This window comes from Salminus brasiliensis, chromosome 3 (assembly GCF_030463535.1).
Source record: "Salminus brasiliensis chromosome 3, fSalBra1.hap2, whole genome shotgun sequence".
NCBI lineage: Eukaryota > Metazoa > Chordata > Actinopteri > Characiformes > Bryconidae > Salminus > Salminus brasiliensis.
The window spans coordinates 43,176,139-43,196,460 of record NC_132880.1 but is presented as its reverse complement, the minus strand read 5'-3'; the positions used below and the strand labels follow the sequence as shown (position 1 = coordinate 43,196,460).

The window sequence follows — 20,322 nt, the reverse complement described above, 5'->3', positions numbered from 1 at the left end:
TTAACATTCTGAGTCAGAATCCAGAATCAGTAGAATCTCCTAATGAGTGAAATGTTGGACACACTGCTGCCAGAAAGAGATTCAGGGGGGAAAAAAACAGGCTTCCATAGAAAACAAATGTGAGCCAGTGGAGTTTATACTGTGCTGGTCATGTGTTAATTAGCTGAGTCTGTGTTCATTTGCGTAAATTATTTTAGGAGGTAACTCACTAAATTAGCCCAAACTTAGCAGATAATTCACTAAACAACCTGCAACACATATTGTCAGCAGACTGTCTGCAATTAACATCTCATTTAGTAAATCTGCTCTTTTGTCCTTGTCCCTTCTTAATCATTCAAATCTGCTGTCAGAGTAGTGACGGCACACGAATGTACAGAACGCATAACTTCTGTTACAGTAAATAACTAAGTGAGTAAAAGATGGCCTGATTTCCAAAGGGTACAAAGTTAAAGGTGGAACATTTCTTTAATATTTTAAGCAACAATCTTTTTTTTATTTTACAGTTTCATAATAACTTAAGAAATAAAGGAAAAGGGCTTGAAGCAGACGTCTGTGAGGTTATTGGGTCGTCTTGCTTCACTTCTCCTTATAGGTCGATCCACAAATTTTCAGTGATGTTTAGGTTTAAGGACTGCGAGCACCATGGCAAATCCTTCACCTTACACCTTCTTGAGGTAGTCCATTATAAATTTTGAGGTGTGTTTTAGGATAATTACAGAAGCCCTAGAAAAAGCATGAAAATATGTGCCCTTTTTCTCCAAACATACAGTACTTGGAATTCTTTGAGAAGGGACCCTGAACACTGGGTCAATATTTGCTTTTAATGATTCTTTAATGAAGGTCATATTTGAGCAGGTGTTGCTGCACAGTAGAGCAGTGCACCACCATTGCAGAGTCTGCTAGATCTTTCTGAAGGTCTTGTGCAGTCAAACTGGGGTTTGATTAGCCTTTCTAGCCTTTCCTGTAGAGTGTTGTCTTTTTCCGGCATCACTAGGCAACCGACACACTTGCAGTGCACCAGTTAACAGACACCTGTCCTGACCAACATTGCTTTTAAAGTGAAAAGGGAAGAGAGAGTGCCATTGACCACAATCTTCGGACTCTGGTTGCTTATGGCAAAGCAGCATTGCAAGGCATCGAACTTACAACTCCCATGGCCATAGTGGCAGCGCAATAGACCGATGAGCCATTCAGAGCCCAATCATGATTATGCTTTGTAGGCATCAGTTATTTTAATTATTAGAATGTTAGGTAGTTGCTTAGAGGAACCCATGGTGGCTATTTTTGCTGGGACAAGGTTTGAGGAGTCAGAGTATTTAACAATGACTGTGAACAAGCCATAGCCCCAACAAGCTAATTAAGGTCTCAATTCAAGTGTCAAGTCAAGTGGGTTTTATTGTCATTTCAACTTCATACAGAGTACACAGTGAAATGAAACAACGTTCCTCCAGAACCATGGTGCAACATAGACAGTGCATACAGAACACAAGTGCAACACAATACAAGTGCAGAGAGACAATACAACACAGTACAGACAGAGAATAATAAATAATTGGCGGTAGTGTGCAAATTATGCAGTGTGTAATAAATATTGAGTCCAGTGAGGTAGTAAAGTTATTAGTGCAAATGCTTTGTGCAAAAATGCTTCCCATTTTATCTGGGGTAAATGGTGGGAGAGAGGGAGAGAGGGAGAGAGGGAGAGAGAGGGAGAGAGGGAGAGAGAGGGAGAGAGGGAGAGAGAGGGAGAGAGAGGGAGAGAGAGGGAGAGAGAGAGAGAGAGAGAGAAGACATGAGTTCAGAAGTTAAGTTGAGTTGAGAAGTCTGATGGCTTGGGGGAAGAAGCTATTGCAGAGTCTGGTCGTGTTGAACCTTCTTCCTGATGGCAGGAGGGAGAACAGTCTGTGTGAGGGTGGGTGGAGTCATCCACAATGCTGGTTGCTTTGCGGATGCAGCGGGTGGTGTAAATGTCCATGACAGAGGGGAGAGACTCCAATGATCCTCTCAGCTGTCCTCACAATGCGTTGTAGGGTCTTGCGGTCAGAGGCTGTGCAGGTCCCAAACCAGGCAGTGATGCAGCTGCTTAGGATGCTCTCTATGGTCCCTCTATAGAAGAGGGTGAGGATGGGTGGAGGGAGACAAGCCTTTCTCCGCTTCCGGAGGAAGTAGAGACGCTGCTTGGCTTTCTTGGCTGTAGAGCTGGTGTTCAGGGACCAGGTGAGGTTCTTTGCTAAGTGGACAGGAACTTGGTGCTCTTAACGATCTCCACAGAGGAGCCGTTGATTTTGAGCGGAGAGTGGTCGTGTCTTGTTTTTCTTGAAGTCAACAACCATTTCCTTGGTCTTCTCTACATTCCAGTGAAGGTCTGCGACCTTGGACAAAGTTTTTCAAGAGATCAGATATCTTAGGGTGCTCAAACTTTTGCATTATACAAAAGCATAATGCATTAATCGTGCTTAAAATGTCCCCAAGAATGTTTCATCTGTAACTTTATGACTTTATGACTTAGATCAGTTCATCATCTTTCTCTTGGGAGTAGAAGATGACTGGGGGACTAAATTAACCTTCAGAACCTAAGCTGCTAGCTGCTAATCACTCCTAGGAAGTTTACTCTACAGTGCCCTATTGGCACCTTTCCTTGGGGATATCCAGTCCTCCGCTATAGGCCTCTGTTAATAAAGTGGGTTCTATCTGTGTGTGGCCAGCGCTGAAGGCAGATCGAGGTGTCTCTGGGGCTAAAGGCTGTTTGGGCGCGTGGTGGCTAGACACTTCCCCAGGCTTTTGCATCAGACTGAGTTCCTGCACTGCTCTGTGTCTGTGGAAGGGAGAGATTACCCCTCAGGCTTTATGAAAGCAGCTGCTGCTAAACTATGTGAAGTATGCCAGAGACTCACCTGAGGAGCTTCCCCACCCTACCCATATTTAGTCTCACTCTTTTCCCATCTGAAATGTAGAGGTGCACTGCATATTTTCACTGCTGTGATTAAATTGCTTTACTGAGTACATCAGGTTCTACAACTCTGAACTAAACGTATACTATATGTCCAAATATTTGTGGACACCCCATCTAATGAATTCATTCAACTAATTTAAGTTGATGTGCAAGTGCGCACAACCAACACACACACACACACACACAGCTTGTCTAGTCCCAGTTGAGAAGTACTGCCAATAGAATAGGACTCTAGATAAACAGATAAACCCTGAACCTATTGGCGCCATGTCTAGGTGGTGCATCTAATACTTTTAAGATGAGCTGGAAAGTTGGGGGTGAGGTGGGGTGGTGATCATCCAACATCTTGACCAGTTTTGTCCCTAAGGGCAATCAAATCCTCACAGCAATGCTTCAAGAAACCTAGCAGAAAGTCTTCTTCCCAGGACAGTAGAGACAGTTACCACAGCAAATGCATTGGAGCAGTGAAACTGCTCTATCCAATATTTTTGGGATGAGTTGGGGAGTAAGGGATGAGGTGGGGTGGTGATGCCCCAGAATCTAGTAGAAAGCCTTCTTCCCTGAACAGTAGAGACAGTTACTCCAACAAAAGCCGATTTAACTCTTTTAAATGCACATGATTTCATGAGCAAGTGTCTCAATATTTTTGTCCATCTAGTGTATTAGTGAATACAACATATGGCTTTCTATTGGACATGGATTTGGATGTGGAAGTCATCATTCCAGGAATTACATGGTGCACCACATAGGAATTAACAAGGCATTTGAGATTCAGTGTTTCTAAGTTGTTGTGGTAATGGACAGGTGTCTGGCAAAACCACGGTATCTCCATTTTTGTGAATCTGGCAGTTATTCTTTAGATTGTCTGAGAACTTTATACTGAATGGACCAATAGAAATGCTCCGGCGGTCTAATGCACTACCACTATGGCCCGAAGGTTGTGAGTTCAAATCCTCAACCATGCTGCTTCGCCATCAGCAGCCGGAGTCCAAGAGAGCACAATTAGCCATGCTCTCTCTGGGTTGGTAGATGGTGCTCGTTCCCTTCATCACTCTGAAGTGATGTTGGCCAGCACAGGCTTCGGTTAGGTGGAGCTGGAGACCCAGTGCTTTTTCTAGTGAACAGTGGATTTCCATCTATTCCAGGAGGTCATGTATTTGCCACATTGCCAACTTCTACTGCAACAATTATTGACATCTAGCCATTTGGAGAGAGTTTAGCAGAGGAAAGTGGGGTTAAATTGCAGCTTTGGATGCCCTGATGTCCTCTCGCTCTCTCTCACTCTCTGTCTCGCTCCCTCTCGTCTTGTCTAGTGGATGGAGCAGTAATTAGCAGGGCTTTTGGTTCGCATGTAAAAAGGACGCGTCCTCTGGGTAGGAGGGCTTGAATTTGAAGAGAAGAGAAGGAGTCTAAAGTGAGCCCATTTATCAGAGACTAAAGCACTCCTCTCACCACGAAGCGACAACATTTTGTGCAGGAGCCGTTATGTATCTTCCTGGCACCGATTTGATATCGCATCTGTAGTTAAAGGGGCGGCAGCATGAGCAGAATCAGCAGACAGCGTCTGGAGGAAGGCAAGTGAAAAGAGAAGCTGAAATCAGATCAATATCAGACCTGCAATCCAGGATCGCAGAGTGTTTTAAATCATTTTCTCAGTCAATTGGACAAAATAAGTGGATACAGAAAGGAAAAAAAAACATGATACTGTTAGCCGTGTCGCCTGGTGCTATTCCCTCTGAAAGGCAGCGGAAAAGGAAAGACCATTATAGTCATTCAGAAAGAGGAAAGCCAGCTTTCTTCAATCACTGTGGTGCTGTTTGTGGAAATGTTACAAATGCACTTCGGTCAGCACAACACTGGTAACAGTTTGTGAGGCTCTTGAGTGGAAAATTATTATTTACAGATATGTCAACCAGGATTATCGCGTCTTGCCGACTTTCTTGTAGTCCTGTGTGGTAGCGTAGCCCCCACAGGCGCTTTGGCATTCCAGCTTTATTGCCTTTTATGGTCCGTTTCTCTTCTGTTTGACATGCAGTGCATTGTATGGAGATTTGATGCACTCAGATGAACTGTGAAGTCTTTCTGGCGGCTTATCGCACTGTCATGGCGCTCCTACTCGGTGACCTTTGATGTTCCTTCATGGTTCTTTTGGCCAGTCACAGCTGAGCAACATCCATAATGTTTTATATAGGACACTGCTGCACACTGGGCTCTGCTTGCAATGACTTTGTTCTGAGTTCCCCTTCAAGCTTGCTTAGTGTATGATTTGTCCACCCTGTCGTCGAATTTCCTCACGCCATCCTTTCTTCCCCTTGTCTCCTCCATATCCTCGCGCTCTCTTTCTTATCGCTCCCCTCCGTACCTCTCCCCTCTCGCTCGCCTCTCTTCCACGCTACACTGCTCTGTGTATTAGCTGTGGTTTGACTCATCCCCTTCTGTGTCTTTGTGGGATTCTGAAGGCACTGAGTCAGAAAGAAGGCACACTGAGTTTCACCGAGCTTTTCTGGCCAACGCCTGCCAAATGAAGAGGTAGCCTGGCCCGCGTCCAGCTGACGGAGACGCCTTCCTCTGATCACGTCTACCTACTCAACAACGCACCCCCGTTCTGTGCTCGCCTCGTAGCCTGAATAAAGACAGGACCCATCTGTGCTTTTGCCGGCCAGATCCGCACTTTAGGCGTTTGTAAATGTCAGCAAAAATTTGATCTGTCCTTTGACGCATTTGTTGCTCGGCGACAGGCATTCAAACACTGCTGGTGTTGCCATGCTTTTTTTTCTTCTTCCATCAATTATCTTATGAAACCATGTCCCATTTCTATCAAGCTTCATGAACAAAAAGGCTGCGTTGTATCTACTGTTTCCTCCACCTCCCTTTCATTCTGTCAGCGTGCTTTTCCGCGTCCACATTCTTCGGCCTGTGCAGGCTCTGCAGTGATAGTTTGCCTCTCTAGGTCTGGATAATCGCAGCTGTTAAAGGATTCTTGCTGTTTTTTGGGGTTTTTTCCCCCTTGTCCTTTTAATTCAGATGTCTTCTTTATATTCCCACATTGTGTTCCTTGTGGAAATAGTGGTTGGCAATCCAGAGGCCTGATTTGTTAGGGAGCTTTGAGCAGGCCTCCACACATGCAGAGTGTGCTTTGCTCTGAATGGATGTCATGGTATTGGGAGATGCTGGAAAACGGTCACATCAGCATCATTTCACCAGCAGGCCTACTTTACAGATAATAGAGGCTGGGAAAACTGGCCAATCACGAAGCAAGAGAAAGAGGAAGCACTCTCTTCCCTCCTGCCATCAAACTAGAAACAATGAGGCACTCATTTGACCCGGAGGCTGACAAAGGAAACATTGGAGCCACAGTGTAGAGTCGTTCCCGAGGCTGACATGGGAATCATCCTAGCCGTGATGTGGAGTCACTCCAGAGATAACAATGGGAAACATCAAGCTACTATGTAGAGTCACTCCAGAGGCAGGCATGGGAAACATCCAAGCCACAATGTAGAGTCGCTCCAGAAATGGACATGGGAAACATCTGAGACGTGATGTAGAGTGACTCCAGTGGCAGGCATGGGACACATCCAAGCCACAATGTAGAGTTGCTCCAAAGACTGACATGGGAAACATCTGAGCCATGATGTAGAGTGACTTCAGTGGCAAGCATGGAAAACCACCGAGCTGCAATGTAGAGACGCTCCAGAGGCAGGCATGGGAAACATCCAAGCCACAATGTAGAGTCGCTCCAAAGATGGACATGGGAAACATCTGAGCCGTGATGTAGAGTGACTCCAGTGGCAGGCATGGGAAACAACCGAGCTGCTTACCACTCGGGCAGCTTACCTGTGTAAATTTGTGGCAGGGCCCTGGGGATGTGGGTTCGATCCTTGCTCCGGTCATGGAGTTTGCTCTGAGAGTGTCCGATAACAGAGGCTGGGTGAACAGGCCGATCACGAGAGGAGAGAATGAGCGAACACTTTGTTCCCCTATGCCATCAAACAAGAAGAGGTCCTCGTTTTTCCATCATGGCTGAACTTAACTAGCTGAAGGAACACAATGTGTTTTTGCAGTTTTCCTGGAAGCGATTGAAATTCCAGCATTTGCTGTGATGTTATTACAGTAAATGACCTCTACCCATACAAAGAGATGAGCCGCAAGCCAAAAGGAGATGTCGTGTAGTGCTTCAGCACGCGAAAAATGCCAATTATCGGCTGAGGCAGTAAAATTTCATATTACTTGGATTACTCCGTCTGCCCCCGGCAACTGTGTCATTAGGAAATGGGAAATGTTGAGGAAAGTGTGCCGAATGAAAAGAATGAAATGCGGTGAACTTCAGCCGACCTTGACTAGTCTTTTGTCTGGAGCAAACGTTTCCAGTCCATTTCCTTTTGCTAATTACAGTATTTATCCTCGTTATGTCCTTGTAATGTATTGCAATATCCAGTCCAGTGTTACGTCAGGGACCTATCATTATAGGCACTCATACATGGCAAATACATTCGCAGTTTGGGTTCGGTCCATGTTGCTCATTCTTGTCATGTTGAGGAATTTGTGAGTCATTAGTAGGATGACTATGTTAATATGGACTGTTAGTGTTGTAATTACTGTTGCTGATTTGCTTCTCTCTAAATTAGAATGGGACCAAATACGTTCTTATTTGTCTTCATTTTTGGTTTTCCTGTTCTTGTTTGTCTGCAGGCCGAGCTCTGATGAGGCTGACAGATAGAAAGCTGGAGAGAATGGGAATCATGCAGGAGAGTCAGAGACAGTACATCCTCCAACAGGTCCTGCAGCTCCGCGTCAGAGAGGAGGTCCGCACCCTGCAGCTTCTCACGCAAGGTACACACACACTCATACCGCACACGTACACATCCTTAATGCAGCAGTGCTGTCCACTTCTATCCCTTTGCTTCTGGCTCATCATAGGAAGCTCTTGAGGACAGGCTCTGGGGATATGTTTTCTCAGTGCTTACATATTAAGCATACTTGGACCAATTGAAAACCACAGAGGCAACATTCTTCATAACCCAGCATTCTTCAACAAGTAAACATTTGTGTGGTGTGACCTTTGGGGTCATTGAGAAGTATAATGTGAATCCCCATCCAAAGGACAGATCTTTTTTCCATCTTTTTTCATGAATATTACATTATGACCCTTTTTTGCATTAGCATGTCAGGTTAGCAGTAATAAAAATACATTTTTATTAATAAATCATTCTAAATTATGCTCCACCTTTATCCAACTCAATGAGGCTATACCCAGCTGTGGGGCCTGTATGGGTAGCCCAACTGGGAACCAGAAAGGCCCCACGTATGGATGCCCGCCAGGGTCAGTGATGGGACCAGGAGGGGATAAACATGGGTCCCATCTGGTTAATTCTCACCACCTCAGCTCATCACCTACTCCCCAACTCATCCCCAAAAATACTGAATGTAGCACCCTCATTCCAGAGAACACAGTTTACCACTGCTCCACAGCTCAATGCTGGGGGGCTTTATACCTCTTTAGGCCATGCCTGGCATTAGGTAGCATGGTGCCAGTAGGTTCATGTTTATCTGCTCCAGAGTGTCCTATTTTAATGGCAGTACTTCTCTACAGGGACTAGTAGAAAAGCTGTGGGTGTGTGTGCATTTGCACGTTTCAGTCAACAATGGGTGCAATGTAAAGTAGCTGAATTCATTCATTAGAAGGGGTGTCCACAAACATTTGGACATATAGTGTATTTAACCAGGATTATGGCATCTTTAGGAGTTTCATTCAGAGATAGCAGTGGGTGAAATGTCAAAATATTAACATCATGATAATTGAAGATATTTGCATGATACAAAAATATATCCTAATATTTAGATGATAATATTTAGTTTTTGGAAGAAGATGAAATGCAGCCCAAAAAAAGCATAATCTGAAAATCAGTTTTTAAATGTAAAATATTAAAGAAGGAATGGAAATAAAACAAAATATAAATAAGTAATGGCATAATTGGCTTAAATCCTTTTATATACAGGTGACTTAGCAGTTCAGCAGTTAGTACAAACTGGTAACTGCATTTAAACTATATATATATATATATATATTGTATTGGCCAACCCTATTCCAAGACCTTACACGTTCTTGGTACTTGCAACCAATTAAACTGATGTGTATGTGATGGAGGCAGTGTTCTATTATCCTCTTCTCTAAGAGCTCCAGACTGACTACCAAGACAGCATGCTTAGTGCACCATGCCTGCGTCCTGACAGGCATGAGAATGGACAGCACACAGACACAGAGGGGTCCTGATTCAGCACTAGTTGACAGCATGAAAAAGAGAAGTGAAGTAGGCCCAGGACAGGCTAGCTTTAGCCTCTGACAGAGTGGAGCGGAGAGGAAAGGATGATGAAGGCCTATTTGCTGCACAGTGTGCTAGCTTTAGCCTCTTTCCAGCTTGTCAGTGTTGGGGAAAGTGGTCTGTTAGAGAAACTGTGGAAGTTTTGACCATATCAGTGGAGTGTGTCAAAAAGAGCCGACCTTTCCTTCACATGGTGGTGGAATCAGCCATTATTTGGCTTGAGATTTGCAGGTTTTAAGGCTATTTTGGGGCGGTCAAAAGGTAGAGGTGCACATATTTGTGTCCTCCGCATTTAACCCATCTGTGGTAGTGAACACACACACACACACACTAGTGAACAAGAGGCAGTGAGGACACACACACATCCAGAGCGGTGGGCAGCCAACTCCAGTGCCCGGGGAGCAGAGAGGGTAAAGGGCCTTGCTCAAGGGCCCAACAGTGGCAGCTTGCCAAGCCCGGGAATCGAACCCACAACCCTGTTATCGATAGCCCGGCGCTCTAACTGCTGAGCCACCACTGCCCCTAAGCTGCCACTGCCCCGAGAAGCTGGGCAAACTTTGTCACAGTGGTGCTAGCTCTATTAGAAACTAATGAGGTAAATTTGCTAGAATCTACATTAGCGTTAGCATTCAGTCCACACTGATGGGACTATAGCAGCTATATACTTGGTGCTCAGGCAGCGTCATGCAGACGGACAGTAATTAACCTTTGGCCATGGAAGGAAAATAATTAGATCTTGGCTCCCTGAATGCCAGCGGGATGATTGGAAAGTGGTGGCTTTATCAGTTACAGTCAGCCAAGCAGTAGCAGCCCCTTATTGTTCATAGCTCACGTACAAGACCACTGGGCTGAAAGAACTGATTCACTGTTGTCTTTCCTGTCACTTTTGTCATCATCAGGGCTGACTTAGCCTGAGGAGATCATTGAGTTTGTGCAGTCGTTGGTGCACACAGGAATGTGATCTTGATGTGGAGTAGTCTGGAGCGTGACTCTTAATCAAGAGTAGCAAGAGTAGCTTTCGCCATTTTTAGCTCGCTCTCAGCAAAGCACATGAATCCGATTATTTTCGCACCTCTGAAGCGCTCCACTCCGCCCTCTTTGCCTCTTCAGGAAGAAGGTTGTCTTGGGGCTTCATGACCTATTCGAACTTGCCTGAACCAGGTGGCGGTTTAACTCGATTCCAGTGCTGTGTTTGTGCAGAAGGGACAGATTTCTTTCTCATCTTGGGTAAGGTGACACTTTCTACAACCCCGTAACAGATCATGTCTTGACATAATAAAAAAAAAAAAAAAACAGCGAGCCGTCAGCATCACCGTCACGTACGGTCACCAGACTGGCACGGCAGATGGCGTGGAATGCAGCGGTTCAATTGTTTATCAGGCTTGTGAAAACCGCTCGCTCCTAATCATTTTGACACGCACACTTCTCATTAGTGTTTTATGGAGTACCTTCAAATCTGTATCCATGACTACATCAAATAATCATCCACTTCTACAAGATGATAGATGATAAAAATAGATGTTCTCGGCATTCGTTTGTTTAATGAATCTCGGCTCCCGGCAGCTCAGGAAGTGGAGAACGACTAAAGCATAAATAAACAGGTTTCATAAACCGCTAATTCCGACGCTTTATTTCTCCCATACGTTCCTTCTTTTATGTTTTAATGCTTGCACGTCTGGGCCCTCGACCAAACCTCTGGAGATGGAGATACGTCAGCACGATGCTCGTTTATATTTGGTATGTTAATGAACTTCTTATACTTCAAGGAATTCACTGAGGTCAAGCCTCTGTAGTTCTCTTTCAGGCCTTCAGGTTGTCTACCGTTAATTACATGGGTCAGCTTTCCTCACAGCAGACTATTAAAACTCATTAATCAAACCCGTGAACGCTCACTGTGACCAGTAACCAATCAGCAAAGAATCTGTTTGAAAAAGTCCTTTTAATCCCCTGCTCAGCTTCTTTAAAGGAGAGGTGGAAAATGGCTGCATTTTACACTGTTTCATGCTCATCATCGTAAAGCTTTCGACTCTGTAAAATACTTTTTAAAAACTCCCAGATGTGTGTCGAGTGCCCAAAGGGCACAAAGGGGTGCATGGACTTGTAAAAAGTTGCTTAAACATGTTATGTGGTTTTTGCAAGCTGTTTTCAGAGCATTGAATGTCTTCAGGGTCCCTTCAGTGAAGGTGGGGTGGGGGGAATCTGGTGTCATGGAGTGTCTCACAGAGCTGTGTTGTAGAGCTGGTGTTTGATGTGGTTGTAGTCGATTTTGTAGTCGAGTATTTAGTGGTACTCGTAAATGTAAAATTAGTTGTAGAACTATGTTTTATTAGGCATCGTGCCAGACAGGGCACAGATTGGTCAGGACCCCTACAATTCATTTTGAGCAGCAGGTTGTAATTCAAAGAGATAGCAGTTTACCTTTAGCTAGTGAGTGCTGTAGTATTCAAGGCGGGTCATAAGACTACGAATGAAGGATCTTAGTCTCAGTCTTGGTGTTATTTAGCTTTGGCTTTGACCAAAGTCTCTTACTGTTTTTACTCTTGTTTCTTAGCCTTCTATACGGTTTCCTTGCCTTTCATTGGCACAGCTCTGGTCTTCATGTTGACAAACAGCAAAAGCACACTCCAAAGATGGCCAAAAGACTAGAATCAAGACTACATGCAGCCGTGAACACCTGTAGAACACCTGTAAAGTCCCAACTGGGGAAGATTGCAAAGCAGCAAGCCTAAAGTCAGAATGCAGAGCTGAGCTAAGACCGGTTGATAATAATACAGCTTATATTAATTATCCTGCTGTTTATCATGAAAATACTAAAACATGGTGACTCTCATCCGCTTCCTGTCTTGACTTGGACATGACTTCTACAGAGTCTTCTTTATCTTGGCTTGGACTCAAAATATCCTGGACATGGTCTTGACTTGACTTGACTTGATTCTACTGCTACAAAGTCTTTATCTTGACCTGGACTCAATGTGTCCTGGTTTCGGTCTTGACTCGACTTGACTCGGCTACTCCAAAGTCTTTATCTTGCCTCAACATGACTGGTGTTGACTTGACTCTATTACTACAAAGTCATTATCTTGACTAGGACTCAGACGTGTCAAAACCTGAATGAATTGTAGTCACAGTCTTGAATTGACTCTTCTACAAAGTCTTTGTCTTGACTCAGACTCTGTGTCCTGATCTTGGACTTGACTTACACTCGACTACTACAGAGTGTTTGTCTTAACTCAAACATAATGTATCCAGGTCTCAGTATTGACTTAGACTTGACCCCTGCAAAGTCTTTGTCTTTGACTGATCTCGTGTTCTGTGTCCTGGTCTCAGTCTTGACTTAGACTTGACCTCTGCAAAGTATTTGTCTTGATTTGGACTGAAGTACTAAAAAAAAACCTTTTCTTGACTCAGGCTTAATATGCCCAGGTTGGCACTGACTTAGTCTCGACTACAACAAAGTCTTTGTCTTGACTCTGTATTGATTTGTCCTAGTCTCAGTCTTGACCACTAGACTTGACCACTGCAAAGTATTTGTCCTGACTTGGACTCAAGTACTAAAAAAAAAACCTTAATATGGGCTTAATATGCCCTGGTTGGCATTGACTTAGACTCTGTGTCATGATCTTGACCTTGACTTAGGCTTGACTACTACAAAGTCCTTGTCTTGACTCAAACTTGATGTGTCCTAGTTTCAGTGTTGACTTAGTCTTGACTACTGCCAAGTCTTTGTCTTGACTCAGACTCTATGTCTCCTGGTTTTGGCCCTGACTTGACTCTTCTAGAAAGTCTTGTCTCAATCTTGACTCTGTCTTGCCTCTAATGGTCTTGACCACAACAGGACACTTAACTGTGTTTCTGTGCAGTGTCTAAGCAGAGAGCTAAACCTGAAAGTCTTGTATCGGTAGCAAAGATATTATCTCTAAACATCAGCGAAGGAAAGGGGATTCTTATTCTAGCATTTTCACTCGTATTACTGATGTGTGTGTGTGCGCTGTGGGGAGGAAATCGGGCTCAGTGTTCTTTGCTCTGGGGGTCATGGAGGAAAGAAAAGCCGATTGGTGTCATTATCTGCCAGAGCCTCGGGATCCATGCTGGGAAATTCTCCCTCTCTCCTCCAGAAGGTCAGATTAATTTCATTTTTTTTAATTGCCTTCCCTGGCGATCCCAGAAGAGACACTATCTCATCCCTGTTTGGGAAGCTGTGATTAAGTCTTGCTGAAGAGAGTGGGGAAAAGAAGAGCCTGTCACATAATGCCTCCATAAATTCAAGCCACATGGAGAGATTGCATATAATGAAGTCCTTCTCCGATGCTTGTGACTGGTTTTTAATGGGAGCACAATCTGGCCATATTGGATGAGTTTGCACATTAGGCGGAAGCTTTGACTTGTGTGCTAAAGACCGGCGCTCATTACGGAGGGAGTGGACCGCACAGTTCAGAAAGTTGGCAGTGCAGTTCTTGGATAAGTTACAAAGGGCTTCAGTTATTTGAGCGTCACTGAGTATGCTTATTTGCTTTATTATATGCAGTGTTCCTTACTGCGTGTAGAAGACTGCATTTCTTCCCCCAGTTATCTCATGTCTTTGTGACGGTTGAGAGGTTTTAGTTATAGTAAAAGGACGGCTCTGTATATACCCTTGAAACTGCCACAAACAGCTTTGGCCTAATAAAATAATTGGTGTGAAGCGGTGGTGTGTCAGATTCAGTGTTTTATCCACTAACATATGAGGCTGGCAGGCAGGAAGTGTCTGCATGGTAACTTTATTATGGCATTTCCCACAGTCCTCACGATTGTCCAGAACAGGATAAGGACAGGAGTGAACAAATTACAGAAAAACTGCACCGCTGAAAAGTTAGGGTACTGCGTCTAAACCGTACTCCATTAAAAGTGGAGGAATGGAGCCAAAATACACTTGATTCAAAAGGTATATAGATTTACACATGCTCAAATGTCTAAACGTAAATGTGGAACACAGACACTATATGTCCAAATGTTTGTGGACACCCCTTTTAATGAATGCATTCAGCTACTTTTTTTTGTTGCACCCATTTCTGACACAGATGTGCAAATGCACACACACACAGCTAAGAGTAAAGAAGTATGGCCAATGGAATAGGACTCCCTGGAGCAGATAAACATGAACCTATTGACACCATGCCTAATGCCAGGGGTGGACTAGCTAGAGGGGTATAAAGCCCCCCCCCCCAACATTGAGCTGTGGAGCAGTGGAACTGTGTTCTCTGGAATGATGGTGAACTAAGATGCTCCATGCAGTATTTTTAGGATGAGTTGGAGATGAGGTGGGGTGATGATCATCCAACATTCTGACTTTTGCTAATGTTTTAGTTTCTGAATGCAATAAAATGCTCACAGCAATGCTCTGATATCTAGTAGGAAGCCTTCTTCTCTGGACAGTAGAGACAGTTACTCCAACAAAAGTCCAAATACCCTTGATTTTGGAAGAAACATTGAACAAGCAGGAGTCCCAATACTTTTGTCCATAGAGGGTATTTGGACTGTTCTCAGGTACACTTTTGCATTTCAGAGGATCATATATGCAAGTCAGCCTAGTAACAGTAGAAACTGCACAGCGTTGCAATGGCAGAAGTACACCACAAAGGTAATCACAGGCATTCATAAACAGGTCATAAACTGGCTAAAAGGCAGATGGAGGTCAAAAGCAGAAAATTACAGGATACTCAGAAACAGGAATGGGGCAACATGGGAACTAGAAACTAACAGGAAACAAAGAGCTGGACTGCAATAACACCGGGAATAAACCAAGACTTCTCAAAGACTAAACAAAACCAGGGCACAAATACACACTCAGAGTTAACAAGACACAGGTGGAGGTGGAGAGCCGAACGGTGATGAGTGGGAAGGTAACGTGGTGGAGCAGAGACGGAGCTGAGATATCATATTCTTATATTTTATCGCTGATCAATAGTGTGGAGAACTGCTGCAAGTCGGGAGAGCCCCCCACCCCTTCCCCCCCGATGCTGGGTAGCTAAAGCAGTCCGTTTGTATTTGAGTATTTTGAGAAAAATTTCCTCCCTGCCTCTACCTCCCACCTAAGACCAAAATACCCCTGACACGAGGAGGTGAGAGCTTCCCATTTCCATCTCCGCTGTAAGCTGCATGTTCTTTATCTGCGATGCTGGACTAATCTTAGTTCTTCCTCCCTCTCTTGCACCTTGCGGGGTGGCACGCTGTGGGCGCAGAATGCCAAGGTCAGAAAGAGACCCATCTCGCTTCATTCATCCAGAGACTAGCACAGAAAGTGGGTATGCAGTGTAGTCATGTGTGTGTGGGTTGGGATGTGGGTGTGTGAGTGTGTGTGAGTGCCTGTTTCTGTACATTTCTGGACAAATATATCCTGACTAACCCACTATATACTATATGTATTGCCAATAGAATAGGACTCTATGGAGCAGATAAACATGAACTTATTGACACTATGTCTAATGACAGGTGTGGGCTAGAGGGGTATAAAGCCCCCCAGCATTGAGCTGTGCAGCAGTCAAGAACTGTGTTCTCTGGAATGATGATTGGTGCTCCATCCAGTACTTTTGGGATGAGTTGGGGATGAGATTAGGTAGTGATCATCCAACATCATGACCTCACTAACGCTTGTGTCCCTGAATGCAATCAAATCCTCACAGCAATGCTTAAAAAAAAAACTAGTAGAAAGCTTTCCCTGGACAGTAGAGGCAATTACTCCAGCAAAAGCAGGGTCAGTTCTTTTTTTTAACATTCTTGATTTTAGAAGAAACAGTGAACAACGAGCAGGTGTCCCAATACTTTTGTCCATATAGTGTATCCACATCAACAAAATAGCTTCTACCCACCAAGACAATGGAAGGTGCCCTGTAGCATTTGATATAATCCTTTTAGTCCCGTAACAAATCTAGTCACACTGTATGATCGGATGGTTGCCTGACCGTTAACCTCTTAAGTTCTACATCTACAAGTTCTAGTTCCAGCACCGTTAGCTCAGCTCTGCAAATGTCTGTAAACACACATCGCACTGCTAGTCAGAGAGCGGGCTTATTGACCATAAATAGATGTTTTCGCTCTGCACTCAGCGTCTCACTCCGGTACTTTCTATTTCAGCTTTTAACATTGCATTAGTTCTAGAGACTGTATAAGAAGCTTTTTCTCAGTAATATACTGTGTCAAATTCTCTCTGTTTCTGTCCAGTAACTGTCAACGATTTCCCAAAGTTCGAACCTCTGCCTCAAATGACTCAGTGGCCTATATTATTCCTTTAACCACTTAAAAAGCCAATGGACCACCGGAGGACTGAAAGTGTTATGACAAACTTCTATTACCAAGGAATAACCCCACCAGTCCCTGTAGCTACGTGCATTAAGGGGTTAATAAAATAAGTAATTTAGGCTAGTATTTAACCCCTTAAACCCATAGATTGATGATTCAGTTCAGTTCATCTTAAAGCATAAAGAGTCCCACAAGGTTCCAGTTTAGGGCCTATAAAACTGATGTAAATTAGGACAGTAATGAAGTGTTGACGTACATTAAAAGGGTATATAGGGTTACATGTTGAAGGGGGCTGAAGGGTTATTTTGTTTTATTTAAGTTACAAATTTATTTTACACAAAAATGAAAGCTAATGTTCTGTTCAACGTAGGTATTAAAGGTATTAAACTACATATAACTATGATCAGTTTCTCTGGTTTTACTATTTCTAGGCAGTGTGTTTAGGGAAATTAACATTTGTGTTGTATTTCATAAACCATGGACAACATTTCCCCTAAATTCCAAATATAAATATTTGGTATTTAGAGCATTTATGTGCATAAATGACAGCTGCTCGAAAACAACTACCTAAAAAATGTGAATAAATGATTGTAATCATTATAATGCAAAGAAGTTATTCAGGTTTAAGCAACACAGTACTAATATTTGAGCTTTGAGAGCATTCAGAAATCACTATGGTGAAATAACCTGGACTGCCAATCATAGCTTTCATGTCTTGGCAGGCTCTCCACTAGTCTTTCACATTGCTGTTGGGACTTTATGCCATTTATAATATGCAAATTCAGGTAACTCAGCTTTGTTTGCCTGGAATAAAGTGGCTGCCGTGCACATAGAGATGCAAATAAAAAAATAAAAAAATTAAGAGCTTTATATGTGAGTGATGACTCTCCATGTTTTAGAATATTGTTAAATTTGTTTTTTCAACGTCTTGATTTAATATAGATGCTAATTGTCATGAAAGCGTGAAACCATGAGAATTTCAAACCCTACATCCCACAGATCCAGATCTTGAGAGTTTGAAGGCCAGGGCAACACTTTAAACTCTTTGCCAACCATTCTTCCAACATTATCCTCCTAAAAGAGGCCACTGCAATTGGGGTGTCCTGAAGGTGTAGCTGGTCAGAACAAAATTGTTAAGTTGCCCAGACCCAGGGTGCCCCAGCAACACATTGCCCAAAGCATCACAGTTTCTCCACTGGCTTGTCTTCTTCTTATGGTGCATCCTGGTGTACCCCGCTGTTTATGTGATGTTAGAGAAGACTGGGCTCATCAACCCGGACACCTTCTTCCATCATTCCATTCCAAGGTCCATTTCTGATGATTGCTTGTCCATTGTAGGCAATTTCAACAGTAGACAGGAGTCAGCTTGGGCACTCTGGCCGGTCTGCAGCTACGCTTCCTCCTATAAACATCATTAATCATTTAAGTGACTTTGGACCACAGCAGGCCTTCTGTCAGGTCAGTCCCGATGGGATAGCCTTTGTTGCCCTCACTCATCAATGAGCCTTGAGCGCCCAACACTTAATGGTTTGTTAATGGTCTGTCTCTCTTTGGACCACTGGCAGTCTGGCCATATCAGTTTGTCTTGTCAGAGTGGCTCAGGTCTTGACACCTGCCCATTTCTCCCACATCCAACACGTCAACTGCAAGAACCAACTGTTCGTTTACTATCTAATATACAGACAGCTACATGTGCCATTGTTGTGAGGTAACATCCTCAACATCCTCCACTGCATCTGTGAGTGATCATAATGTTTTGGCTCAATACATGTGGAGCAAAATAATGACCTCATGTCCTGACATATAAAAACAACATGTCTGTGTGTGTGTGTGTGTGTGTGTGTGTGTGTGTGTGTGTGTGTGTGTGTGTGTGTTTTGTGTCTACCCATGCATGTAGGCCTCTCTGGCCGAGTGGTTGTCTATGTGCATTTGTGTGTGTGTGTGTGTGTGTGTGTGTGTGTGTGTGTGTGTGTGTGAGAGAGAGAGAGAGAGAGAGAGAGAGAGAGAGAGAGAGAGAGAGAGAGAGAGCAAGAGATATACGCGAGGGGCTCTCAAGGACAGTAGAAGCAGGAGCAGTGAGGCATGAGCAACATGTGCAGGCTCTTAATGAACCTCGGTCTTTAAGCCTGCTGGAGAGTGGGATAACACTGAGACAGGATGGGTTTTTACAATCAAAACGAGACAGTTAAATACATATACACACACACACACACACACACACACACACACACACACACTGCCCATCAAAAGTTGGGAAATACCTTGCCTTCATTTGAAATTTGACATTTCAACATTTCAAGTAGAAATACCTGTAGAGCACCGAGACTTTGGGATTTTTCCTAATGCTCAGTGTGTCCTCTGGTTAGTTTTGTGTGACATTCTTCAGCTCACACTTTGATATTCAAGTGAGTTTCTCTGAGAAATGGGAATTCCTAGGCAGATACGCTTAATGGACAAAAGTATTGGGACACCTGTTCATTCATTGTTTCCTCCGAAATCAAGGTTATTAAAAAAAAAAAGTTTAGAGTTTATCCTGCTTTTGTTGGCGTAACTGTCTCTACTGTCCAGGGAAGAAGGCTTTCTACTAGATTTTGGAGGAGCATTGCTGTGAGAATTTAAATGGATTCAGTGACGAGAATGTTGAATGATCACCACCCCACCTCATTATCCCCAACACCACAAATCATCCAGAAGTATTTAATGGTGCACCATCATTCCAGAGAACACAGTTCTTCCACTGCTCCACAACCCAATGCTGGGGGGCTTTGTACCCCTCTAGCTCCACCTGGCATTAGGCAGCATGGTGCCGATAGGTTCATGCTTATCTGCTCTACAGGGACTGGCTAAGCTGTGTATGTGCATTTGCATATCTCTGTCAGCAATGAGTGCAACTTAAAGTTGCTGTATATATTCACTAGAAATGGTGTCCACAAACATTTGGACATGTAGTTGACACTGGCTGTTGCTCAGGTGTGTTTTTCGAAGCCCCCGGGGGTGCTGCTGATGCTGGCAGCGACTCTAACATTCTCTGGAGCACCTGATGGCGCTGTCGATGCTGGCAGCCACTCTAGTGTTCTCCGGTGCACCGGGCATCCGGCCATTGCAGATATTCTGGCTAGGTGAAGTCCTTGCCCTCTGCAGAGGGTACACACTCCCCAGGTCAACCTTCCCACCTCTGCGAACCTAGCCTGGGGCAAGAGAGGAGGTGCATGTGCTCAGGAGCAGGAGTGGGCCAGGGACAAGACCAAAAGGGGGCGGGACTCTGGGAACAGAAGTAGAAAGAGAAAGAGAAGAGGGTGAGAAAACACTAGGCAGGAGGGACATGGGGAGAGAATTGCTCCAGGTACTACATCCCCCTTTGGGAGTGGGGCAGTGCTGCCTAGAGCTGGGGGAAAATGATCAGGTGGGAAGACTTTGGAGTTTTGGGCATCCACACACTAGTCGCAGCTGCACAGACCTCCACAGGCCTCCACAGGCTCAGGCACTCACTTTCACCCTCCAAGTGTTCTGGCAGCAGATCCCATCTTGATGTTACCGCTATTCAGAGCTTGATGCTTCTCCCTCATGCACCACTCACACTTATTCAGCTTCTGCAGTGTCAGGTACCGCCAGCAAACGGGGTAGCATGTCAGCCCAGCCGTTCTGCTGCTCTATCTCTCAACGGCTATCAAGCACACCACTCCAAGCCCAGAAGAGGAGGACTAAGGGATCCAGTTCCAGGAGGAGAGCCAGAGAGAGCTAGTGTTTATGCTGCAAGTACATTTCCTCAAATGAGCT

The 20,322-nt window shown here is 44.2% G+C and overlaps 1 protein-coding gene across 2 annotated transcripts in view; it reads left to right on the top strand.

The window, feature by feature from the left end:
* The window catches only part of samd12 (sterile alpha motif domain containing 12), a 114,130-nt gene that overhangs the window by 43,082 nt on the left and 50,726 nt on the right, over positions 1 to 20,322 (top strand). For both annotated transcript variants that reach the window (XM_072676298.1, XM_072676297.1), the window contains exon 4: positions 7,640 to 7,780. In XM_072676298.1, coding sequence (XP_072532399.1) covers positions 7,640 to 7,780 — 141 coding nt within the window. The remainder of the gene's footprint in view (positions 1 to 7,639; positions 7,781 to 20,322) is intronic.